General features: G+C 54.4%; 7 protein-coding genes across 7 annotated transcripts; 4 read left to right on the top strand and 3 right to left on the bottom strand.

Moving 5' to 3' along the window:
- Positions 1 to 731: 731 nt before the first annotated feature.
- On the top strand, positions 732 to 1,805 carry CAOG_01215 (small nuclear riboprotein). Its single transcript, XM_004349662.2, has 4 exons — positions 732 to 765; positions 906 to 993; positions 1,338 to 1,409; positions 1,484 to 1,805. Exons 1-4 carry the CDS (start codon positions 748 to 750, stop codon positions 1,630 to 1,632), a joined length of 327 nt encoding a protein of 108 aa, XP_004349712.2. The 5' UTR covers positions 732 to 747; the 3' UTR covers positions 1,633 to 1,805.
- CAOG_01214 (transforming growth factor beta regulator 1) lies at positions 1,803 to 4,673 on the bottom strand. The gene is made up of 4 exons (XM_004349661.2): positions 4,275 to 4,673; positions 3,652 to 4,053; positions 2,720 to 3,545; positions 1,803 to 2,607 (listed from the first exon to the last, which is right to left on the bottom strand). The coding sequence occupies exons 1-4, from the start codon at positions 4,607 to 4,609 to the stop codon at positions 1,864 to 1,866; spliced, it is 2,307 nt and encodes a 768-aa protein (XP_004349711.1). The 5' UTR covers positions 4,610 to 4,673; the 3' UTR covers positions 1,803 to 1,863.
- Positions 4,674 to 4,722: 49 nt separating this feature from the next.
- Positions 4,723 to 6,927, bottom strand: CAOG_01213 (hypothetical protein). The gene is made up of 7 exons (XM_004349660.2): positions 6,850 to 6,927; positions 6,309 to 6,508; positions 5,808 to 6,040; positions 5,613 to 5,708; positions 5,424 to 5,499; positions 5,200 to 5,337; positions 4,723 to 5,057 (listed from the first exon to the last, which is right to left on the bottom strand). The coding sequence occupies exons 1-7, from the start codon at positions 6,893 to 6,895 to the stop codon at positions 4,968 to 4,970; spliced, it is 879 nt and encodes a 292-aa protein (XP_004349710.1). The 5' UTR covers positions 6,896 to 6,927; the 3' UTR covers positions 4,723 to 4,967.
- Positions 6,928 to 7,106: 179 nt separating this feature from the next.
- CAOG_01212 (hypothetical protein) lies at positions 7,107 to 10,188 on the top strand. Its single transcript, XM_004349659.2, has 11 exons — positions 7,107 to 7,131; positions 7,343 to 7,411; positions 7,529 to 7,776; positions 7,879 to 8,039; positions 8,140 to 8,214; positions 8,298 to 8,627; positions 8,727 to 8,786; positions 8,865 to 8,920; positions 9,007 to 9,697; positions 9,796 to 9,899; positions 10,014 to 10,188. Exons 1-11 carry the CDS (start codon positions 7,126 to 7,128, stop codon positions 10,107 to 10,109), a joined length of 1,896 nt encoding a protein of 631 aa, XP_004349709.2. The 5' UTR covers positions 7,107 to 7,125; the 3' UTR covers positions 10,110 to 10,188.
- Positions 10,189 to 12,303: 2,115 nt separating this feature from the next.
- CAOG_01211 (hypothetical protein) lies at positions 12,304 to 15,668 on the top strand (the record flags this gene model as incomplete). Its single annotated transcript, XM_004349658.1, has 8 exons — positions 12,304 to 12,422; positions 12,541 to 12,667; positions 12,758 to 12,863; positions 12,954 to 13,939; positions 14,039 to 14,855; positions 14,923 to 15,014; positions 15,112 to 15,240; positions 15,333 to 15,668. The coding sequence occupies 8 exons, from the start codon at positions 12,304 to 12,306 to the stop codon at positions 15,666 to 15,668; spliced, it is 2,712 nt and encodes a 903-aa protein (XP_004349708.1).
- A 191-nt stretch (positions 15,669 to 15,859) lies between these two features.
- CAOG_01210 (grave disease carrier protein) lies at positions 15,860 to 18,458 on the top strand. Its single transcript, XM_004349657.2, has 9 exons — positions 15,860 to 16,480; positions 16,624 to 16,684; positions 16,763 to 16,949; positions 17,051 to 17,325; positions 17,413 to 17,467; positions 17,553 to 17,640; positions 17,721 to 17,802; positions 17,904 to 18,206; positions 18,279 to 18,458. The coding sequence occupies exons 1-9, from the start codon at positions 15,891 to 15,893 to the stop codon at positions 18,345 to 18,347; spliced, it is 1,710 nt and encodes a 569-aa protein (XP_004349707.2). The 5' UTR covers positions 15,860 to 15,890; the 3' UTR covers positions 18,348 to 18,458.
- CAOG_01209 (hypothetical protein) lies at positions 18,408 to 24,385 on the bottom strand. The gene is made up of 6 exons (XM_004349656.2): positions 20,051 to 24,385; positions 19,911 to 19,957; positions 19,638 to 19,840; positions 18,988 to 19,546; positions 18,713 to 18,896; positions 18,408 to 18,621 (listed from the first exon to the last, which is right to left on the bottom strand). The coding sequence occupies exons 1-6, from the start codon at positions 24,342 to 24,344 to the stop codon at positions 18,497 to 18,499; spliced, it is 5,412 nt and encodes a 1,803-aa protein (XP_004349706.2). The 5' UTR covers positions 24,345 to 24,385; the 3' UTR covers positions 18,408 to 18,496.
- Between the last annotated feature and the right edge of the window lie 129 nt (positions 24,386 to 24,514).

The raw sequence follows: 24,514 nt of genomic DNA, 5'->3' as shown, positions 1-24,514 counted from the left end.
CAATCAACCCAAAACGCACGCCCTAATTCGACATTCGAGCGGCAGAGTGCCGCTAAATGTATACCTCGAAGCAAAGAAACAAAAAGGCCCATCAGCACCCCACGCCACATGATGGACTCGAGTCGCAGTTGGAAATGGCGGAGGAAGCGCGGGGAAGGAGGAGCAAAATTGTGAGCAACTTTTTTTTCGCTTGGCTGGCTGACAAACCACGAGGTGCTCTGTACTTGGTCACTCTGTTGCGAGTCACATTCCTTCAAAGGAGGTGGCACGGGCGGGTTTCAGGGCATCATTCTCATCTTCACTGAATGTGGTGCCCTGAATGAGCAAGAAGAAGAAGAAGAAAACCGGTGATGTATTGGTTCGACGAAAAAAAAAAAAAAAAAAAAGGAAAACAATGGAAAACGCAATGAAAAGCCAATAGGAAAAAAAAAAAAAAAAAAAAAAAGTTCAATGCTCACCTGAACGAAAACGAAAATCAAAGAGTGGCTGCAAATGACAGCTGAACTGAACTGATGAAGAGTACATTGGGAAAGGTCAGCGGAACGCCTTTGGAAGAAGGAGGAGGTGCAGCAGTGTGTATGCAGATCGCAGTCGCTCAGAAATCGTGTTTGTTCCCCTTTCCTTGCTCTTCCTTCCCTTGCCTTGCCTTCCTACTTTTGATCTCATTCAAGTGCAGCTATTCTTGCTCAGCTTGTCGTTTTTGTTTTGGTTTCTGATTTAGTCCACTTTTGCAAACTAACTCAGAACATGTCATCCAAGTCAGACGTAAGTTGGAAAAGTCCCTCGCTCAATGGAGCTGCACTGCAACGGGGCTTCAAACCAAAACTCACCTCTCCAATGACGATGATCATGGATGCTCATCGATGCTTTGGGGTTGACTTGACCTGTTATTACTGTTATGACAGGATAAGAAGAAGCCAAAGGAGTCGATTGTCAACTTGGCAAAGCTGCTCGACAAGACAGTGCGCGTCAAGTTCCGCGGCGGACGCGAAGGCAAGCGTCTGATGCACTGAGATCCGTGTGCCACTGGATAAGTGACAGGCAGGAGGGAAGGGAGGAAGAGCACAGGCAGAGGCAGAGACAGAGGCAGAGGAGGCAAACTGAGATCTCCAATGGAAAGAGCAGTGGTGGAAGCCACACAGTATCCAAGACGGCCAGTGCTTGACAAGAACAAGCTGCAGTGGACTTGGGGAGTGGGATGCCTGTTGCGCTTGGGTGGGAATGAAACGGGGGGGGGAGGCAAAGCGAGCGACAAGGCTTTGAATTGCGCGAGAACGCACATGCAACAGTCGAACGCTAACGTTCGCTTACTCACTACTTTGCATTGCTGCATGTAGTCATTGGTCTGCTCAAGGGATACGACCCGCTGCTCAACTTGGTGCTTGACGAGACACAAGAGTTTCTGCGAGGTAAGATGCGATTCCGAGTGCTTGAGAAAATCGTCGCGTTACACTCAAAAAACACTCACACCGCTTCTGTGCAGACCCCGCCGACCCCGAGCGAATCCTGGACGAAACCCGGGCACTGGGACTCACCGTATGCCGCGGCACCACTGTTATCTTGATTTGCCCGAACGACGGCATGGAGCAGATTGAAAATCCCTTCTTGCAAGAGGATGGCGACCAGGCATAGTTTTTTTTTTGGGTGGCTTTTGATACAATGCGTGCCTCGCGTGCGCTGGTCATGGACGATTTTCATGATGATTGATGTTGTGAGTTTTGTTGCATTTCGTTTCATTATTGTTGTTATTACACACACAGCAGAAAAAGCAAAGAAGAAGAGGAAGCAGAAAAACTAAATCAGCAGAAAGCGCACATTTCAACTCCCAATATTACAAACACAAGCACATGGGGATTTTGACAATCAATCCGTCTTCATGGACTCGGTGGACTCGGTGGCCGCTTTGGCGTCATCTGCACCGGTATCCATTGCCTGAGTTTGCTCGGTTGAATCTGCCAACTCCTCTTTGACTGGTGCTTGTTCCGTGGCAGCGCCAGCAGCAGCATCGGTAGTAGGAGAAGTAGCAGTCGCAGCAGTAGCAGTAGCCGCCGCCGCAGCAGCAGCAGCAGCAGCAGCAGCAGTGGCGGCAGCTGCAGCTTTCGCCGCAGCCGACATAATGACCGTGCCATCGGGCATGGTAAACGTAAACTCGAGATTGCTCTCCACGCGAGGCTTGTTGCGCGATCGACTCCGGTTTGGCTTGGCCGCTGCGGTGCCACTGGGGCTTGACGACGCGGCTGCGGTCGTGGCAGCAGATGTCGCACTCGTTGAGAGCGGACCTGGAGAAACCGAGCGCGACCCAACGCTCGGCGATGCCGTTTTGGATCGCGACGATGAAGATGGGGCTTTGCTTGTGTTGGTGGGAGCATCGCTCTCGTCAAGGTCTTGCATGATGTAACGCTTGCAGTTGCGTGCATTGGGCAGCTCTTGCAGCAGACGAACAACGGTCGGATGGACAAACCCGAAAAAGATGGGCCCCGACCCCGTTCCGGACGATTCGCCGCGCCCTCTAGCCTTGTAGATGGCGTCCATGAGCGCAGTGTGGCACGCCGTGGCCGAGGCTGCGTGAATCGGGTTGTCTGGATCGTCCTCTGCAACAATTTCAAACTGGCACAAGAAACAAAAAGGCAAACACAAACCAAGAAAACAACATGAGCCCACCGACACCTCGTATCGCAGAAAAAGAAAAAAAAACACCTTCCTCACAAACACTCTCTACCTTCGGCCCGACACCACCATCGAGAATGCGGCAATGATAGGTCGTTCGGTCGTCAATGTTCTTGACGCTGAGGTGGGATTTCGAGGAGTGGTAGCCGAGAGGCCACAAGTACTTGTCCGAGTGAAATGTGTCGCGATCGTACACGATTTCTCCAAGGCTGTGGAGCGTGACGGCGCCCACCACAATTGGCAAGATGGGTTTTCCGTCGGCATCGCGAGCAATGGGGACTGTTCGCTTGCGATGGCGGCTCGATCCGGGGAATGCAGGTTTCGGCGCCTCCGCAGTACCAGAGTTGAGTGCGGCTGCCGCAGTGGTGGCCGGGGTGGAAGAACGAGAGGCACCATCTGGTGCAGATTGGGCAGATGTCTTTTGCGACGAATTGGCCCGGTGCTGCGCAACCAAGCTGGCAAGCAGGGATGAAACGGCGTCTGGATGCTGCGATGCCGATGACGATGATGATGAGCTGGCCGCGACTGGGTGGCTCTTTGCAGGCGAGTCTGTGATATCTGTCGCGTGCGCCAGGCTGGATGGGGAGACGGCTTCGCTGCGGGCACGCGAGCCAGCCACAGGCGAGCCGTTTTGAAAGAGCCGGCCACCAGGGTTGGAGGCACTGACAGGGTCGTCAGAGGTTTCGAGAGCTCGCCCTCGGCCGCCATCGCCGTCAAGCGCATCGTAGCCATTGGCGCCACTTCGCGCAGCCTTCAATGCCCGTTGTGCCCGAACGTCATCCTCAATCATTGCGAGCTCTGCATCCGACCCTTCGCCATCAGATGCATCGAGATCTTGCGGGGTATCTTCAAATGTTGCCAGGCGATTGACAATAAATCTGGAAGGGGTAGAGTGAATGTATGAGATCTTCCGCTTCACCTTCCCATCATGATCAACGGTTTCTCGTTCCAACAAGCAACGGATTCCCTAATAAAAAACCTTACTGCAACTCGCGTCGCAACCGCTGCGTGTCTTTCCGAGCTCGACGAAGCTGCTCTGCGAGTTGGCTGTTCGACAGCAGCGTTGTGCTGACCACGCCCTTCATGTGCTTGTACTTGAGACGCATCTTGTTCTCCTTGACGAACGTGTCGAATGCCCGGCGTACGATCTGATTCCGCGTGGTGGGATTCGAGAGGTCGGGGTGTTGCTGCGCGGCGTTGTTGTTGCTGTTGTTGTGCACGTCCACATCAACCGTTGCGAGGTTTGGATCCACTTGGTGGGACCATTCCATCGAACGCTCGTTTGCCAACGCAGCCCGCTCAAACTCGGCTTCCGACATGGTAATCCAGTTTGTCTGTCCGCGAACCTTTTGGACGCGCGATTGCTTGCCACGCAGCTTGATTTCGCTGTGATCAGAAGAAAAAAAATCAAACAAGAGCAACAAGTAAGAGAGAAAATCAAAAGAAGGATTTACTCGTCCATGATGGGTTTCGCGCCAAGTTGAGAAGTACCTCAGCTTCTCAGAAACCGGGTTCCCAATCTTCCAGTAATCACACAACTGCTTTCCCACCCCCCCGCCTCGGCCTCCCAATTCGAAGCTCGGGTTGCATGTCAATCTCGTCCGTACCTTTCGACAATGTCCATGATGCGCGACGCGTCGATGGTGAGAGGCTCAGCGTGCGCTTGAGCTTCCCCGTCCGATGGCCGCGCAGTCGTCGCTGGATCTGCAGTGGTACTCAACGCGTGATGACTCTCCTGCTGCTGAGCTTCGTGCGCAATCTCGGCCGTGATGGATCGCGCAATGTCCTTGGCGTGCATTGCTGGGCCGCCAACGCTGGCGAGCGTCGCGACGATCATGTCGAGCACGGGCCGCGGCAGAGCTGCCTCACGCTGCTCGAGCATGTTCTTGTGCTGGATGGACGCGAGTGCTGCATTGACAGCGGCGTCGATTGCCGAGGCCATGATCAAAGCTGGCTGCAGTGCTGAAGGAGGTCTCTGAGATTTGAAGAATTGAAGAATTGAAGAATTGAAGAATTGAAGTTTGGGATGAATTGGAAATAAAGAGACTGAGAAATGGCAAAAAGTGCTCATAAGAGACTGAGATAGAGTCACAGCGAGAGGCGAGGACAACTTGTGAGAGCAAGTAGCGATTTTGCTTGAATTTGATCAAACCAACAACAACAAACACGGGATTTCCAAAGGCATTGACTGCACACGCACACAAAAAGCAACTGAAGCAACAGACACACATTGTAGAAGACACGGAAACAAAAACACACACCGACTTCCAAACACTGGCGCAACCTCGGACTTGTTTTGCTTAGCGGCGCATGTTTCGGCGACCACCAGCGGCAGCCTGTTGAGCAGCCATGGCGAAGGGCATCGGCATCATGAAGATTGGCTGCTGTTGCTGATGAGTTTGAGGGCAAAAAAAGGGGGGGGGGAAGATGGAGATGAGGACACGAAGCAATCAATCGAAAAACAGCTTTGTCTACAAAAACAAACAAACAAAAAAAAAAAAAACAAAAAAAAAAAAAAAACACCGGGCATACCATGGCACGAGGCGAAGCAGGGTTGGCCCTGGGCGACTGCTGTGGCTGCTTTTGCTGCTTTTGCAGCTTTTGCGGCTTGTTTGCTTGCTGTCGGGGCTGTCGCTGCTGCTTGGGGGACTGCTTGGGCGATGCGGCCTTCTGCAATGAATACAAGTTGTCAGCACAGTGCCTCTCCCTCGTCCAAAAACAGCGGTGGTTTTGCTACAGGCACCCAGTATGCATACCTGAGCAGGCCTGGACGGCAGGCTGAAAGCGGGCTTGGCCAGTTGGGCCGCCTGAATTAGCTGCGGGCTGACAAGGCTGAAAATCACAGACAGACACTTGTTGTCAGCACTGTGTCAAGGCATTTGCCGATACACCAAAAAGAAAAAAAAAGAGAAAAGAAAAAGAAACGCGGCCTTGCAAAAACATACCCGCCCATCGCGCCCATGCCACCGACGGGCACGGGAATCAGCATCACAGGAGTGGTTGCAGTGATTGGCTGCTGCGCACGCACTGGAGTCTGAGACCTACAGAACGCCCCCCCCCCAACAAAGCAGCATTGACAAAAAGCACCGAACGGTCAGCATTTACACACAAAACAACAAAACAAATCAGAGATAACGCACTTCTTCGGAGTGATGGTGGTGCCACGCTTGCCGCCAGCGACAACCTTCTTGGCGGGCGACTGGGCCTTCTTGGCCGGCGACTGAGCCTTCTTGCCCGACCTCTTGACAGGGGTGGACGGCTTGTCGTCGTTGAGACCAGGGCGATTGGCGTTTCGCTGGCGATCGCGGGCGTTCGCTTGGTTGGCCTGGATTGTCTGGCGCGCCTTGGCCTTGACGGCAGTGTTCTTGGTGTTCTACCCAATCAAACGAGGGTGAATTGCAATTCGCAGGGAGCCGGCATTCATCCAAGTGAGTGAGTCTGAATTGAGAGCTGGATTGGATTGTTTTGTGAGATGTTCCATGAAGAGACCCCCCATGATTTCCCATCCCCACTGACAACACAGGTTAGTTCCAGTGATTGAGACGGACCGCTTGACCTCCATTGTCGCAATGCGATTTGTCCTTGTCCAAAGTTGTATGTATGGGATTTGCATTGGGCCCAGCCAAAAGCAACAATCTCACCTGCTGTTGCTGCTGCTGCTGCTGCTTGGCTTGGGGCTGCTTGGCGGGGCTCTTGGCGCCCTTCGCAGCACCCTTCTTGGCAGCACCGCCGGCCTTGTTCCCTGCAGCGACCTTCTTGGCACCGCCGGCAGCCTTGGTCGCGGACGCCTTCTTCTTGTTGGCTGCCTGCTTGGCCTTGCGCGAGTCGGTGATCAGATCGCCTGCCAAGTGTTCCACCCCCGCGCATTCGACTACGGTGAGCATGGACGTTGCACACGTTGTTGCGCAACGGAACGCAACAGCAGCAGGAAGGACGCGACCCCCTGCAGACGCACGCAATGCAAAAAGCTCTACAAAAAAAAAAAAAAAAAAAAAAAAAAAAAAAGGCGGGAAAATTCAAACAAATCACAGATTTTTCTGTTCTTTGCAGCCCCCCGCCCTTTCGTTCACTTGATTCACTTCACTTTCTTCACTTTTCATTCAGAGGGCTCTCATTCCCAAACCCTCAACACAAGTGCGTAATGCATTGGGGGGTGGTTGAATGTTCCTTTGTTTTGATTACCGAGCGAGCGATTGAGCTTGTCATCAAGAGTCATTGGCGTCGACATGATTGCGTTCTGGATTGCAGGGGGCAAATTTGTAGGACTGACGATTATCAGGGAAACCCCCTATTCAACCAAAGCAGACACAATCTGAAGAGGAGCAATGCTTTTGCTTGTATGACAGTGGCAGACCTGCTACAGTCGAACAAGCTCAAAGCGACGCAAAAAGCAAGCAAAATGGAAAAATGAAACATTGTCCTTCTCAGTCATCTTTTGTCGTTGTTTTGCTGTTCAAGATGGATGTGAGTCTCAACGAACTCATCAAAAGTGGACGTGCTCATCTATTTCTATTGCAAAACAAACAATCATGTCCTGCATTGGTCTCGCATGCTGATCGTAACAACGGAGGGGGCAAAAACCTGCCACCCAGCTTCAGCAGGCACTTGCTTGTCCATCCTCATTCCCCGATCGTCCTGTGTTCCATGACTCAAAACATCACTTGGCATCATATAGGATCTCGTTGCTAGCTTCCTGGCCATTGCGCCAAACGCCACTTTGGAGGAAGCCGAGATGGCGCTGCAGGTAACGCGGGGGCAATGCACCGCTCACTCTCTACGCAAAGCGTTTCACTGTGGATGTCGTCCACTCAACGTTCGGAGCTGCTCTGAATGTCTTTGCTTTGGGCGAATGGCGTGCCAGATGACAGGCGGCGACCTCAACGCGGCAGTGTCAATGTTCCTGGACGAGGGTACGCGCGCGCTGCTGAGAGACGAGCCTGCGCAGCCGAGCCAGTCCAGTAGTCTGCCAAGGTCGTCATCATCGTCAGCTGCAGCAGCATCGTCTGCAAGGGCGCCTGGGAGGGCGAGCAGTAGCAGCAGCAGCAGCTCGAGTTCCGCAGCACCAAGCTCCAGTTCCGCGCGCTCAAGCTCAAGCCGCGCACAGTCACAGTAAGGCCACGGTCGCAAATCCAGTGATCACACACACACACAGATCACAGATCGGTCGATGAGTGAATGCTGCAACTCATTGTTTTGACTCCAATCTGCCAGACAAACACAATCGGTGCACCAATCGTCCGACCTCTACCAGTTCTCAGACGATGGCGACGGCGACGGCGACGGCGACGATGGCCAACAGGACGAGGAGTATGTTCGTGCGCCGATCGCAGCACAGCACGCTGTGCTTGTGAGTGGACCTGATCCTGCAACCTGTACGTTCATCACTTCCTTTCAAAATCTCGGTGGACGACGCAAAGACCTCCAACTCAACTGTTGGTTCTCACTTTCCTCAACCGTTTGACTCTGCTGCAGTGTCGTTTCAACATCGAAGAGACGCATTCAATGCGGCCAGTTCGATGCATAGCAAACAAAAGCTCGTGGACGCATGTAAGATCAGTCGGCTCCAAGCGTTCCCGCTTCGAGGGTTTCGCCTTCGTACTCACCGCCACCGCCGTTTCTTTTTGAAATAGTGCTCGCACAACATCCAGGATTGGTGGACAATCCAAGAGTGCGCGACCAGTTCATGCCGCCGAAAGAGTTGCTGTTTGCCGGCTCCTTTGAGGAAGCTCGAGCGGAAGGGACTCGCAAAGAGCGCTGGCTGCTCGTCAATCTGCAGCCGCAACACGATCTCCGATCAGCCCAACTGAACCTCGATTTCAAGGACTCTGTCTTGTACCTTCTGATCGAATCCAAGTTTGTGCTCTGGGAGATGCCCTTGCAATCCCCTTCCGGCAGCGCGTACGCCACCACCTATGGTGTCAAGGAGTACCCCTATCTCGCCATTGTTGATCCACGAACAGGTTTGTTCCAAGAGGCGTCTGGTTGGTGTGTTTGGTGCGACAAGATGGCTTTTTTCCTGCCAAAAACTCTCACACTTTCTCCTTTGAATGCATTGTTAGGCGAAGTAATGCAAAATATTCAAGTGGGCCCCGTCGGACCCGACGACATCTTAAAAGCAGGTATGCTGCGTGGAAGGGAGGGGGGACGGAGTAAAATCGGCTTTCGACCTCAGACGTCTGACTTGTTTGTTGTTTCAGTCTGGAGTTTTCTTGACCTGTACCCAACATTCAAAAGAACTGTTCAGTCTGAAAGTGTAAGGGCTTTGTTGATGCTATGCCTGCGCAATGGGAAGATGCTGCTGCTGAAATTCTGACAATCCGCTACTTGAGCAATTTTCAGAACCAGAGCCAGAAGGTTTCCATCACGGACGAGTCGGAGGAAGCCATGCTCCAACGTGCTCTTCAAGCGTCACTGGAGCAAGATGCCCCTCGCCCATCTGGTCGTCGCACGGCGACAAATTCATCGGACGACGACACTGGCCGCCGAAAACGGCCACGTTTGGCGACTCCAGCTACGAGCGGCCGTCCTCAGCGAACCAAAGCTGCTGCTTCTCGACAGGCCGTCATAATCGACGATGACAGCGACGAAAATGACAGCGAATTTGAGTTTGGCAGCGATTTAGACGAGAACAGTGGTGAAAGCCTTGGAAGTCGGAGTTCCGGGAGTGAAATCGACGACGATGACGACGACGACGACGATGATGATGATGACGACGACATCGACGAGATTGAAGACGACGACGACGGCGATGAGAGCGATAGTGACGGCGATGATAGCGACGACGTTCCTCGTGGCAAGCGAACGCGATCCGTTCAGCCCGGTGCCTCGTCGTCACGCGATCGTTCCAAAAAGCCCAGACTGCCCAAAGCTGGAGGTCATGTGCTTGGGTTTGCCCACAGTGAGAGCTCGGCGAGTTCTGCGGGCAGCACCAGTGCAAGCAATTCAGCAGCAACACAACTGCCCACCGTGGTCGAGCCTCCAGCCGATGCTCCAGCCGATTCAGTGACGCGGCTTAGTTTGCGCATGCCAGGTAAGGGGACTTGCCATTGGCATGTCATCCTGCGCTCTTGTTGGATTTCCGATGGTTTCGCTTACTTTGCTCACTCTTGGGCACTTGGGACTTGACAGATGGAAGCAGAGTTATTCAACGCTTTTACAAGTCGGATACCGTGAATCACTTGTTTTCGTTTGCGGCGTCCAAGCTGCCGTCGCTCACGCCTGACGCTTTCGAGGTTTGTCAAGCGACTCGATCTTTGTCCTGGCGTGTTGGCTTGGATTCCAGCATCGAATCGTTTTGCTCACTGTAGAATTATCTGTGTTGGCTGTTGGACTTTTCTCGCAAACAGATCATGTTTCATCGCGACAAGCTCAGTCTGGTGCGAAATCAGACACTTGAAGAGGCCAAGCTGCTCGGTGCATCGCTCAACGTGTCAGCGCTCTGATGTTTTGTTGCATTGGTGGATGCACATTGATGCCGTTGCCAACCCTACGCACCCTTTCAACAAAGCGCAGTGCTCCAAACATGGTTTATGCCGGGGGAAACGTTTGATTGATGTCAGGGTTTTGCGATGTTTTCTCTTGCCGGTCATGAAGCGCACTCCCTTCGATTCCACAACCAAGTGGATGAAAGTGCGCACTTTTTTTTCTAATTCACCTCAACAACAACAATTGGCTTTTCTGAGATTGCCTTTTTTGCATGACGATTCTCCCAGTCTTTTTTTTTTTTTATTCTTTTATTTTCTTTTATTTTCTCTCACTCCCCATTCTCGCCGCCCTAACCCTCCCCTTTCTCCCTTGGCTTGAAGAAATGTCCGGGTCATCTGTGTCGAGTGCGTTTGAGGAGGCAGAGGAGACCGGCGTGCTCAAGCTCAACGGCAAGCGGCTCACAAAGTGGCCAAACAACACCCAAGCCTTTGCGCTCGACGAAGTGACACAGCTCGGTACGGCCTCACCCGCCTTTTTTCTGATTTAGCTCTAGTGAATCGCAATCACTCCGTTTCCATTCAGCCCGCTTCTCTCCTTGTCCCCGACCCAACAGCAATCTTGGACAGCCACAGCTGCGGATTTGTGGATTGAGTTTTTTTTTTTTTTTTTTTTTTTTGGCGATTTTTTTTATTTATTTTATGTGGTTTGGGTTTCTGCGGCTCTCGTCGCTGTGCGTGTGTGTCTCTGTGGGCCACTCGAAGCGCATGCACCGCTTGTTGACTCTCTCTCTCCGCAGTGCATGTGTGGAGCCGTGATTGCCCCTGCATTGCGTCGTGCTGAGCTCACGGCTTGCTTGCTGCCGAGGTGAAAGTGCGCGGTCTTTTTTTTTTTTTTTTTTTTTTTTTCTCTCTGGCTTGGTGACGAATGATTGCGCCCAGCTCTTCTTCCTCCTCCCCGCTTTCAAACGGATTGGCTGTTGCTTATTGTTGTTGTAGTGCATGGTGCAGTTCGACGACGAGGAGTGGCCTGCTTGTCATTCGATCATGACGTGCTCCTTTTTTTTTTTTTTTTTGTTTCGCTTTCTTGTTTTTTTGCTGACACTTTCTAAAAGCCCATCGATTCGGTGACTGAGGTCCAGTCCGGAGTCGGGGGGTAGCGGGGAGACGCCGGTATGAGACAGTGGAGTACGAAGCAGAGTGTCGCCTCGGAGCCCATTCTGGTCGACTCTGAGAAGCGACAGAGTGAAAAAGGAAGATGAGATGGGGTACAAAGGATTGGATAAACACAAAAAAAATAAAAAATAAATAAAAAATAAAAAAACATCGGTCTTTGGCCAATCCCTCACTGAGATCCCCATTGATTTTCTCATTGCGCTGCATGAGGGTAGGGTAGGGTAGGGGGGAGGGGTGCGAGTCGTGGTGCGTGCAGCAAAAAGGTTTGCAGTGATGCATGTTGCCAAAGCGCAGCTTCACTCCTGCCAGGCGCGAAACGCATGAATTCGACCCTATTTTTTTGGCAGAGATGGAGATGACTTGAGTGGTTGACATCTGTGTGTGTGTGTGTGCGACCTGCTCGCTGCTTGGTCGCCGTGCAAGCAAGATTGTGGCTGGTGGGGGGGGGACGGGCGGCGGTCGGAAGCTGGTGGTCAGAATGTGGTCCTACTGTGACGATCAAGTGTGGATGATGTGAGACAGAAAACATCCACACCTTTGCACAGACCATTCAAGATAAACGATCGCCGACATGGCAAATCTCTGTAGAGTGGCAGTATCAACAGCAGCAGCAAACCGAGTGCGACAAACGTGCGTGTGGCTCACGAAAGCACAACAAAATGAACCAAACCAAAACCCGCAACAAACAAACAAACAAACTCAGTCACGATCATCACTTTACTCGATTGGTGCAGAGCGTGTTGGTTGTTAGCATTGAATGCACAGCATGCTTGAGCTTGAGTCCGTCCCCCTCTCTTGTCGTCTGATGCGCAACAACACAATGCCAAACCGAAACCTGTCAAAATGCCAAAATGTTTCATACTTTCTTGTGGTTTTGAGGTTTTTTTCGGTTTTGTTTTGTTTTTGTGTTTTGGTTTTGGATTTGTTTCATTCCAACATGTGGTTTTGATGTTTGTGATCATTGTTGTTGTTGTTGTTGCTTTTGTTGTTCTCATCGATTCCACTCTGCGCAGACCTCGCGAATAACAAGTTCACGGCAATGCCTCGCGAGTCGTGCATGCTGGCCGCAGTCGAAATTTACGATCTGTACAAGAACATTCTCAACAGCGTCCCACCTGAAATCAAGAACATGTCGTCCCTTCGGCAGCTCAATCTGAGGTAGGATGATGATGATGATGATGATGATGATGATGATGATGATGGGGGGGGGTTGTGTGTGTTCGTTTGGTCGCTGTTGTGTCATGTTTTGTTGTATTGACCGCTCGTCCTCGTCCAGTCGCAACCTGCTCGTGTCGCTCCCAGAGGAAATCTGCGAGCTGCCACTCGAAACACTCGACCTGAGCAACAATCGCATGACACAACTGCCCGACGGGTTTGGTCGGTTGACATCACTTCGCCAGCTGGTAAGTTCTTGTTGTCGGTTTTGATCGCAGTTGTCGTTTATCAGAATCTGACCCCGTTACGCCACCTCCCCCCCCCGCCGTCTCGAACAGAATGCCAGTAATAACGAAATCAAACTCCTCCCACACGCCATTTCGCGCCTGCGGCATTTGACTGGACTGGACGTGGCCCGAAACCAAATTAGCGAACTTCCTGCAGGTATATATAAAACCATGTCGACGCCTGACAAAAGCGTGCACCACTTTTCTCACATTTTGTTTTCTTTGCGATGCTCTTTTCTGTCGGCAGACCTGGGAGAGTTGGCCCTGACGTCCCTGGACTTTTCCCACAACGCTGTCACGGCCATCCCGACCTCGTTTGCCAATAACGTTTCCATTTTGAAATTCGGATACGAAAACAATCCCCTGTCCGTCCCGCCACCGCACGTCTGTTCGCGCGGTCGTGTGCACATCTTCAAATTCCTGCAGGAAGTCCTTCTCAATCCCAATTACTCCAACGGTGGCAGCGATAGTCCGGACGCTGAGGCAGAGGTCGACCAGCTTCGTCAGCTTCTCGACGAAGAGGAAGCCAAGCAGACTGCGCAAGACCTGGCCCGAGCAGCAGAGGAGAAGGCTGCTGCCGACGCCAAAGCAGCCAAAGAACAAGCAGCGGCGGAAGCCAAGGCAGCGGCTCGAGCCAAGGCTGCTGCAGAGGCAAAGGTTGCAGAGGCAAAAGCAGCGGCAGAGGCAAGGGCTGCTGCAGAGGCAAAAGCAGCGGCCGAAGCAAAAGCAGCGGCAGATGCCAACGATGCCGCTGAAGCAAAGGCTGCTGCAGACGCCAAAGCAGCGGCAGATGCAAAAGCAGCGGCCGAAGCAAAAGCAGCGGCAGATGCAAAGGCAGCGGCAGATGCAAACGCAGCGGCAGACGCAAAAGCAGCGGCAGATGCAAAAGCAGCGGCAGACGCAAAGGCTGCTGCAGACGCCAAAGCCGCAGCCCTTCGGCGCCAACAGGAGCAAGACGTTCTTGCTGCCAAGCGCAAGACACAAGACGATGCAGCTGCTCGCAAGAAGCAGGCCGAGGCCGAGGCTCGGCTGTTCAACGAAAAACGCGAGGCGGCACAGGCCAAAGCCGCGCTGGCTCGTCGACGACGCATGGACATTGACGACGATGACGACGACATGGATACTGCTGCTGCCCGACTTGAGGAGCTCGAGGCGGCCACTGCCGAAGCACGGCGTGAAGCTGAGCAGGCTGCTGCTGCTGCCGCCGCCGCAGAACCAGTGACCGCACACCACGTAAGTCCAGCAACTGCTCTTGCAGCAGCGTCTGCGGCATCTGCGCCGCCTACCGAACAGCCTTCTCGGTCACAATCGTTGGTTCGCCGACGTTCTCAGGATTTGTTGAATGCCGCCTTGGGCAGCGAGGGCCCACGACGCACTTCTATCGACGGTACTCTTGACACGCCAGACACTCGAGAACAATCGCGCATCCGCTCGCTCGAGGCTCGACAGAAGCAAACATCCGAAGAGGCTGCGCGCCGCGCCGCCGAGGACGAGGTGTTGCGCCGCGAAATCAACGAAGAGCGCGCCAAGCGACGACGATCGATGCGCGAAAAGGACCATTCGGCAGAAGCGGAATCGACCGAATCCACACCTGCCGCCTCAGCCCCATCTTCGCGCCCATTATCTGCGTCGTTCTCGCGCTCAACAGAGCGACTGAACGAAGTCACACCACCGACCTCAGCCACAACCCACTCGTCCACAACCACTCCGACGTCAGAGCGCCGCGGCTCTGCAGAAGTGTTGTCACAGCCGCGATCTGCGACCCGGATGCCTCCTCGACAGCCCTCTGTCGATTTTGCTGCCGCCTCGACGCCGCCAGCATCGTCATCGCCGACCGCCATGCGCAAGGCCCCCGAGGCATTCACTGCAGCAGCTGCGGCCGCCAACGCGCGCCGCGAACGGTTTGCCCAGTCTGGCTCGGGTTCCAGCATGCGAGATGTTCATGCCGAGCCACGCAGGTCGCTTCGCATGTCAACCTCCATGTCTGGTCTCTTCTCGGTCGCCACGTCCTCTCTGGAAACACTGTCTAACTCGGCCATGGGATCGGTCTCGGACGATGAGCGTCTTGAACTGATCCTGGCAGAAGTTCAGCGTATTGCTCTCGGCAACGGCATGAGTATCCAAGCGCCTGGCAGTCGTGTGAAGAAGCGTAAGTTTTGGTGTTGTGTGGACTGCTTTGCCGTGAAATTGGGCTGATCGTCGCTTTTGCTTTGCAGATGCCAAGGAGCTGCGTGGTGGCGTCTTTACTCTTCGTCGAGGCTCTCACAAGCTCTTCTTGCTCATGAAGGAGTTTTACGACGTGCAAACGGTGAGTCGACCCTTGACTTTGAATTCATCTACTTCGTTTTCCTGTCTTTGTTGCATTCAATGTCTCATTGCATTTGTGATTGGTTCTTGTTCCACAGGCAATTGAGACCAGACTCGGCGTTACTCTGAACCTCGTTGGCTCCCCGGACGAGCTTCCGGAAGCTTTGTCCGACGGCATTCATCTCTGCCGCACCATCAATGCATTCAAGCCAGGCACCATTTCTCATGTAGGAATCCGTTTTTTCATGCCATTATTTTCTCTTAGAGTGCTTTGGTCTGACAGCTTTTACCCAAAACTTTTTTTCGGAATGGAAAACAGATTCATGAACGCGAATCCGCAAGTTCTCCCTTGTCACTGATTCGCTGCCGTCTGAATGTGGAGTCGTTCTTGGCGGGCTGCCGTGCACTCGGTGTCCCGTCCGAGGCTATCTGCTCGCCTCAAGAAATCCTGCAGCCTCGCGAGGGAATCAAGTGGCTGGACTGCGTCCAGTCGCTCTTGGCGTTGACGTATGAGCAGGCCCCTGTTCCCGCTTCAGCTGCAGCTGCCGTGACCGAATCGCCCACCTCCGCTTCGCTTGCGGTGACTATGGCGACGCCTGTTGCCGCTTCTCCCTCTCCACGAACACGCGTCGTCCTTGAAGGCTCATCCGTGTAGCCGGGAAGAGGATGCTCGTGTGTTTTATTGTGTGTACATCATGTTGTAGCCAATGCAACAATTCCTTGGACACGAATGTTTCATTGCCTGACACTATTTTTGGTCCATTCTCTGTCGTCTTTGCTATTGCATTGAAGACGTGGCTGCTCAGATTTCGCTTTTGGGGTTTTGTCTGATTGTCCAGTCGTTCGCAAAAAAGGTTTGAGAGAGAACGAGCCCGGAATGACTGCAGAGCCATTGCAGTCGCAATCCGACCAGCAGCGAGGTCGCATTCCCCGCCAACGCACCACGTCCGACGCAGGCATGTCTGGAACATTGCCATCATCGTCGAATGATGAATTGCGGGACGCTGCGAGCGAGCCGAGTGGCGCTCAAGCCGAGCAGAGTGACGAGCAATCTGACAGAGCGTCATCATCCAAGGCAGAGCGAGCACTCGAGTGGCCGAGCGCCCCACGACGCGATGCGCCGACACCCATGGCTGTGGCAGGAGTGCAATCCGGCGTCAGGCCAGGCAGCGTGGACCGGAACGCGAGCGAGCGCGACAGCCTGGACGACCAATCGCGACGAGGTGGACGTGCGGACAGCAAGCCAGCGACCGCCGAGACGGCGATGCAAAGGCAGATCCCACTCGGGGAACACTCGACCAGTGCACCGGCGAGCAATGCCAGTCCAGCACGCGACGAGCGGCGGGCAGACGCGCCAAGCAGCAGCGCCCAGTCGAGCCAATCTTCCGCAACAGGCGCTGGCGTACCTTCCCCGAGGTCGGATAAAGCAAGAGCCATGTTTGACCAGCTTGATTTGAACAAAGACGGGTATGGCCAGCGAAATGTGCTGCATCGAGCCGGTTGTTGATGGCCTGAGAGAGAGAGAGCGCGCGAGAGAGAATCTGGTTTTGGGCTCGCTCACGAATGCTCCGAATGTATCCCTCGTCTTGCTTGTTTTGATGTTGGCGCAGCACCGTCGAGCTGAGCGAGCTGCGGTCCACTCTTCAGGATCTCGGCTTGAAGGCGTCGGAGGTAAGTCCTTTGTGTGGAGGAATGAGTTATTTTGTTTGACTGAAAACTGCCCCTCTGCTTGCAATCTCCCTCCCACAGGAACAACTCGCCTCCATGATGCGTGTTGTGAGCAAGCAAGAAAATCAGAGCTTGCAGATCGACCTTGGCGACTTCCTGGCCTACCTGGACTCCATTTCCGACGCCGATTGGCAGCAACTGGACCTCGAGTCTCTTGTCGCCGATGTTTGGCTGCTCGAGGCCGACACTCGCCACGTTACTAAACCAGGTTTGGCCTTGCTGTCGACGCAATCTTGCAGAGTTTTCTTTTTTTATTAGTGTTTGTTCTGTTGCTGATTGCCCTTTTGCCGATGGATTCAAAAACAACAGCTGAAGTTGCAAAAACACAATCCAGCACCGCTTGGAAGTATCTGGCGGCGGGCGGCATTGCCGGCGCCGTTTCACGAACCGTGACGTCCCCGCTGGAGCTGGCTAAAATTCTCTACCAGGTCCATCCTCAGCGCTACACTGGTCTTGCCGACGTCTTTACTCAAGTGTATCGCGACGGCGGCGTCAAGGCATTCTGGCGAGGGAATGGCGCCAATGTTGTTCGCATTGCACCCTATTCAGCCATCCAGTTTTCATCCTATGAGGCGTACACAAAGGTGAGTGTGCGCGCGCGTCTTTGGGTGAATCTGCCATCTGACATCTCATGTCTCCAATTCTTCTGACTCATCGGGCGGGTCGAGCAGTGGTTTCTAGCTCCCGGGCAGTCCGATATTTCCGTCATGTATCGTTTGACAGCAGGTGAGATCTCTTTTGTCGTGGAGCAGTGAAGTGTTTCTTTTTCTTTCTTTTTTTGGCGAATCTGACCTGGTGAGTGCGCTGGCAGGAGCCCTCGCTGGAGTCACAGCAACCATGTGCACCTACCCTTTGGACTTGATCCGCACTCGTCTTTCAGTGCACCAGCAAGAATACAAGTAAGAAAGGAGCCGGTGTTGGTGTTTGTTCCCTGACTGCGGTGTTGACTTTTCTCCTGACTGCTGTCTCTGTCTTTTAGAGGGATTTGGGATGGAATGCGCTCTGTCTTTCAGAAAGGTGGCGTGTCTGCGCTCTATCGTGGCTGGTTTCCAACAGTCGCCGTAAGTCGTTGATTTTTCTTCAACAGCGGGTTTGGGCTGGCTTCAGAAAAGGTGGAGAGCGTTGTTCACTTTGATGTGCTCCTTGCCATTCTGCACCACAGGGCATCGCGCCATACGTAGGCATCAATTTCACTCTGTACGATGCGCTGAAAAAGCGCATGTTGACATTCTACCAAGCTTCAGACTCGCTGTCCAAGCCGTCATTGCCAGTGCACGTTAGCCTCACGTGTGGTGCACTGGCAGGCGCAGGCGCTCTCACTGTCACCTATCCCCTCGATGTGATGCGACGGCGTTGTCACCTGTCAATGGAGGGCTACCAGAATCTAATCCAGTTTACGCTGCAGATCGCTCGCCGCGAAGGCTGGAAGTCACTCTATTCTGGCCTTGCCCCGTGTTATTTAAAGGTAGACACAGCGCGTCACGCAAACTGCAGCTCATAAATTCGCAATGTTCTCACGTTGCTGCTGCTTTGCCAGGTTATGCCCGCCATGGCTGTGAATTTTGTCGTCTACGAGGCCATGAAGAAGGTCATGAAAATTGCCTAGTTTGAATTCGAGGACCGTTAGGAAGCTCTGAACCCCTTTTTAACAAACGAACAAAAGAGAGTAGTTTTATGTTTATGATTATTTTACAAACGAGAACGCTACACAACCTCGAAGCAAAACTCCAACCCAGCAGCTAACAACAGTACCAATTACTGACTATTGACAAATTCAATTCCAATCGCCTGCCCGTGCTCCCGCACTCTGAAAAGTCGAACTGGCGCTGTAAACGAAGTCGCAGTCGCGTACAGATATCTCAGCCGCCGTCGACTCGATGCTGAGTTGTGATGGAGGATTGGTCAGCTCAAAAAGGCAAATGGAACGAAAATCAACCAACCAAAGACCAAAAAACCAAAACAAAAGCGCACCTTCTTGCTCGGACAGTCCTTGCTTTTCGTGAATGACATCCCACGGCTGCTCAAATCCATTCAACGCAGACGTTGATGCGAAGGTGAGACGCTCTTCTACAAGTCCTTCCTTTGTGAGGGACATGATGATGTCGTTGAACGCGTCCTCTTCCAGAATATGCGAGAGACGTCGCGCAAGCACACGCTGTCAAGGTGATGCAAGGAGCGCAATCAGTGACCGCAGTACACACAATGCAACAAACCAAAACCGGAAACAAGGCAGCAAGCCCGCTTACATCCAGAACGCCATCTAATTGCACCAGGGCGTCTAAAACCACGTTCTTGATCTCGCCTAGAATCAACGGATTGGTCGTACTGCAGCTCGTGCCTGCGGGTCCCTTGTGCGGCGGGTAAAACCACGGGCGGTTTGGCACACCAATCCATTGGTCTGTGGATGTGTCCACACGCTTTGCATCGCCAGAGGTCGGCGGATTCTCGTCGCCCGCTGCCGCACTGTCATTCGAGCGCGAGCGCTTTCGGCGAGGCGAAGCTGGAGTAGATACGGCAGGGGCAGTGCTGTTATTGCCTTGGGACGCATCCTGCAAAGCTTCCTCGACCTTCGAGCTTGCGCGGATGTAGGAAACCTCGAGCCGCGACTTTGTCACCTTCTTGGAGCCAAGGTCCACCTCAGCCTTCACCTGGCCGTTGCCAACCAAAGTCATAAAGCGGGCCACGGCTCCTCCAGTGCAATGCGCAGGTTGGAGGACTGCATCGTCGTGCGCAAGCAGATCATCAAAGTCGGTAATTTCCTGCGCAGCTGTGACTGGAAGGCTGTTTGTCCACAAAAAGTCGCATCTGGCAGCAACGAGGGTTGGTTTGAAAGGGTCGGTTTTGAGCCATCAAACAACACAGCCGTCACTCACTCACGGTCGGAGGAGATACTCACTTTCTGCTCAAACCATAACGATGGGGCTTGAAAACCAGGACCGGACCTTGCTGCGCCGCGCGAACACCCTTGTTCGGCCGCGTCAGGAACCCTGCCTCTTGTCCGTACCGAAGCGCCGCTCGCATAATGGCACCCGGAATGTTCTTGAGGCATGAATTCTCAGAGTCAACTTCAGTGCCCGGTTGCTCGTTGAAAAGAACGCTCTGTGAGACAACAGCCGTGAGTAAGTAAAAGCAAGAAAAAGGAGGAGCAATCTGCTCAAAGTGAACGTACTCGAATGGCCGACAGCGCGTGCTGGACACCAGCAGACAACGGTTCATCTGCTCTCAAAAAGGCAACCAACATTCAATCAATGAGCGTTGTCGGTTGGAGACCACAACAACAACAACATCATCATCATCAACAAAACCGACCAGAAATCGATTCCACGTCCGTCCAGCCTCGAACCTCCTCAATAACTTGAGCGACCTGCACGAGATTGGGTCGCCTGAGAGCGGGCGCTGCGCGAACGTGCCGCGACGCAGAATCCGTCTTGCGCGCGTTTGCACTGACATGAGTGTCCAACACGTAGGTGTAGGCCACCAGGAACTCTGGCAGAGAAAACCGCTTTGTCTGGCGAAGGGCGTCGTCCAGCGTTTTGCACCCCATGAGCGTCATCTTGAAGGCGCGGTTGAGCGGAATGGGAGGGAAGGGGCCCCAGCTGCGCTCGTCCAGCAAATCCACAGGCTGGTCTCGCGCCCACACTCGCAGAGACAGTGGCGCAATGTTCTCGGGGAGGTCAAATGGTGGCAAGTGCCACTCGTGCACATCCGGCATGGGAATCAGGTGGCCCAGGGCGGTTTGGTTGCTGGCGATGGACGGGTCTTTCCGGATGCGTTGAATCGAGTGCATGCACATGAACAAGAGCTCAGCCCAGAATTGCAACACCTGCGTTCGAGACTCGAGCGGAATGGTCAAGGTTGTGTCGGTCGCACTCGGCGCCTTGCCCGCGACATTGCGCAGCAAAAGTTGAGGTTCAAGCCACGCTTCACAATGCATCGTTTCCAAGGAGACTGTCGGAGGAAGCGAGACGTTGCTCTTGGCGAGAACATAGGCATCGTAATCAAACACGGGTGTGCCGTGAACGTCACGAGTCTGCGCGTCTCGGCAGAATTTCTCCATATCGAGCTCGCTGGGAGTGCGTGTACGGACGAGCGCCAGACGCTCCAGAATGGAGAGCAGTCGCGCAATGTGTGTCCAGCCAAGGTAGTCAGTGATCAAATCCCGTCGAAGGGTGCGGGGCAGCTTGCTGATGACCACGTCCCTGTGATCGGCGACGAGTTTGTCCGCAGCAAGGGACATTGGCGGAGCTGCTGCCAGTTCAATGAACTGGCCGAGAGTAAGCACCGTTTGGAGCGACGACACCCACGTGTCTGCGGATGGAAGAGGCCGGTGCTCACTGTTGTTGTTGTCGTTGTTGCTGTTGTTGTTGTGAGTAGAGCTAAGTTCGTCCTCGGAGAAGACGACCGCCGACAGGACGGGCAGCGTTCTGGACTTGGCATCCGCATCCCCATGCTGTTGGGACGGCAGCAACCCAGCTCGCACGCGCACGCCTTTGGGACATGCCTCCCAAAGAAGCAGATGCAAACGACGCGCGGCTTCCAACAACGGCAACAACTGGGCGGCGCGCGCCACGCGATCCGTGTTCACCACGACTGCATATTTACTGGTTGTCTCTTCATGGACAAAGGTTGGGAGCATCGGCAAGTACAGGAGCGGTCGATGCTCACGGGCTGCAGGGTTCCCGCTGGGCCCGGCAGAAATGTACCTGCTCAGGACGGATTGCCCTTGGAACACTTCGTCCAGGTTCTGCGAAGCCCGCGTTCGACGCAGCCTCTCGCCTATTTCTCGATCGATAAAGTAGGGCATCTGGCCAGCATCGATGGATTTGCGGTACGCCTCGACGCGCTCGTCGTCGTCGGCGGCACTCGCGTCCACGAGCAGCGGCAATCTCGCGGTATGGTTGACCTTCCGAGACCTTGTCCATACGATGACCTTGAAGCGAACCGCGCCGTCTTCGTCTGGGGCCGCGACGCGCTGCAGCAGGCGGCTGATCGTTTTGGAATCAATATTTCCGCTCTCAAAGGCACAGTCCACGCCGAAAATGGAGGCGTACTCGTTTAAAAGCGCGGACAGTGCACGTCTGGCCTCGAGAACTTTGAATTTGGCGAGATAATCACGCAGCAATTGCACGCGGACGACTGCCTGGCTGGTTTGGCTGCGACGATGGTACCGGCCCGTGACGCCGATTGCGCTTGGGGTGTTTGCAGCGGCAGCCGAGCGTGCGTTGATGGACATTTCCAGGACTGGCGCAGCAGCAGACCTTGCAGATGCGGCTCGCGGGCCAGCAGCGTCGGCTGAAAATGCAGCAGGGCGTGTCGAGTTGGTTGCAAAGTAGCGGTACTGGAAGAGCTTGCCAGCGTGCAGGTATTCACGCTGGAGGCAGGACTTGGCACACAGGTGCTGGAGCAGCTTTTCGAGCATCTTGTGATCGAGAAGAATGGCGCGTCGAATATCCTTGGCAAACATGCCTTCTGGCCCGCGGCTTTCAATCATCTCGTACACTTGCCATTCAATGGAGGTTTCGACAAGGCCGATAGAGCGAGAGCGGGCACCAGAGCTTGAGGCATTCCGGGGAGGACCAGTGGCAGAGGCAGAGGCAGAGGCAGAGGCAGGGGCAGAGGCAGAGGCAGAGGCGGCTGGCTGGGACTTGCCACCCGTCGTTCTCGCCTTTTTCTCCGAATCACCCTCCCCCTCATCATCACTACTGGCAATGTCGTCCTCTTCGCTGTCTTCGCCGAGTCTCTTGCCTCCAGTGGTGCGACGAGCGTGAGGCATGCCGGCAGCATCGTCGCCACTGACAGCTCCATCGTCGTCGCCAAGCGCGAGGGCTTGTTCCAGATGCTGGTCGACTAAACGTTCAAAATCCGGGTTGGAGGCGGATTGGCCACCAGCGCCAGCACTAACTCTCGACAATGCAATGCCACCGGTGCTCCGTAAATGCCGCGCCAGAAGCACCTCAGCTAGATCGTGCTGTCCGTCCGAAGGGAGCGCGTCCAGCGTGGGGTTGTCGCCTTCCGTTGGCCACAGCAACTCGCGCGGCGGTTCCTTGACAAGACGAATGCCGATGTACTTGGTGGCCTCTTCATGCTTGGCCAAGTCCACGTCCTGAGTGTACCCGGCTTCGCGCAAGCGAGTGCGGAGCATTTTCCAGCGCTTGTTGTTGGAGAAGCGCGGGTCAATGTCCAAAAGGCGGCGAATGTACCACGTCGGGGCCGTTCGGTTGGGCTGCTGCATGAGAAGCCAGTACACTGCACCAATGTGCGGCGCGAGTTTGCCGTTGGCTCGAAGCCAGGGCGAGGAGGCCACACCGGCGCCGAGTGGCGGCTGCTCTTGCTGCTGCTGCTGCTGCTGCTGGAGGAGCACCGAAAGATCGTTCGGGTTGCTGCGATTCGGAATAATTTCGACTTCCGAGGAGTCTGTCTGCATTGGAACTGGAATGGAAGCGGACTCGGCTGGAGGTTCACGTTCGGTGCTCAGAAGGACGGGTTGGTGCTGATGGAGCTGTTGAAGCAGCTGTTGCTCCACGACAATGGGTGCGGCTTTGCTTGTGTCAGACCGCTGCAAGTCGGTCGTGCGAGCATACCGCGGCAGGAAGAGGCGGCTCGCGGTGCGCGTTTCGTGCGCGGTCGCGCTCATGTCGCGCTTGACAACCAAGCCCGCCTCGTGCAGACGCTTGACGTGGTAGGAAATGTCCTTGGCTGCAATGCCGGCTTGAGCGCCCAGCTCCGTTTGGAGAATGCCAATCTCGCGCCCACGCCCAATCTCCTCGAGCAGTTCGAGTTGAATCAAATTGATGCGACGGGAAGGGTCGTCAAAGCCGAGCAGCTGCGCCATGCGTGCCTGTTCGTGTCCACAAAGGAGCAGATTGCGACTCCACTCGCAGCTTAGATAGCCCGCATCAAGAGCAGCAAGCTCGGACAGGAGAGCGGTTGTGTCGTTGAATTCGAGTCGTGTCGCGTCTTTCAGAAATCGCTTGGCAAGCTTGGTGGCTGTTTCCGCTTTCGGTTTCGCAGAAGAAGCCTTGCCTCGCTCTCTGCGTGACATGGGTGAGTCTCGTGCTTTGTCGGTTGCGGGAACGGTGTCGGTGGTTGTAGACGATGATTCGTGTGCGGATGCAGCGTTGGCTTGCGAGACTCGGGCACTTCGCCGCTCGACCGTCGACGCATGCTTGGAGTGCACTTCAAACCGTCCTGTGCCAAGCAGCGAGCTCAGCAGGAAGGCGCGCATCTCGCGCTGGGCCAGTCCGCCAAACATGCCCTCCTCTGCTTCAGAGGATGGAGCCTCGGATTGCGCCTCGGATTGCGCCTCGGATTGCGTCTCCAGTCCCGCGGTCACCCCGACCCCGCTTGCGTTGCTGCTGCCATCAATCTCGACGGCAGGATGCATCGACGGCGGCGGGACGGTCGTCGGCGAGTCGAGCGGGGTCCTGGTCTGGACTCCCTCAGTCGCTGTCGCCGTCGCCGCTGTCGCCGCCGCTTGAGTGGTCATCACCGTCGTCGCGAGTGCGAATCGCTCGTCAAGGTGCTCGCAGACAGACTGCAGACTGCATCCCGAGCGCCCCTGCAGGAGGATGTGCGTGGCAGCCTCAGCCACGTAGCGATGCATGAAGCCAAAAGTGTTGAGATTTCCCGCGCAAATTTCTCAGCTGGGTAGACTGAAGGCAAAGTCCGATCACAATTCAGAGAGTCGATCAAGCATGAATAGAGCAATTCAATGCGAAAGTCGTACAAAGTTGTCTCAGAAACCCCAGAGAGTGAGTGAGTGAGTGAGAGCGA

This window comes from Capsaspora owczarzaki (genome assembly GCF_000151315.2).
Source record: "Capsaspora owczarzaki ATCC 30864 unplaced genomic scaffold supercont2.2, whole genome shotgun sequence".
Classification (NCBI taxonomy): domain Eukaryota; class Filasterea; order Ministeriida; family Capsasporidae; genus Capsaspora; species Capsaspora owczarzaki.
Note: the sequence above shows the minus strand (reverse complement) of the source record. Positions and strands in the feature narration are given on the sequence as shown.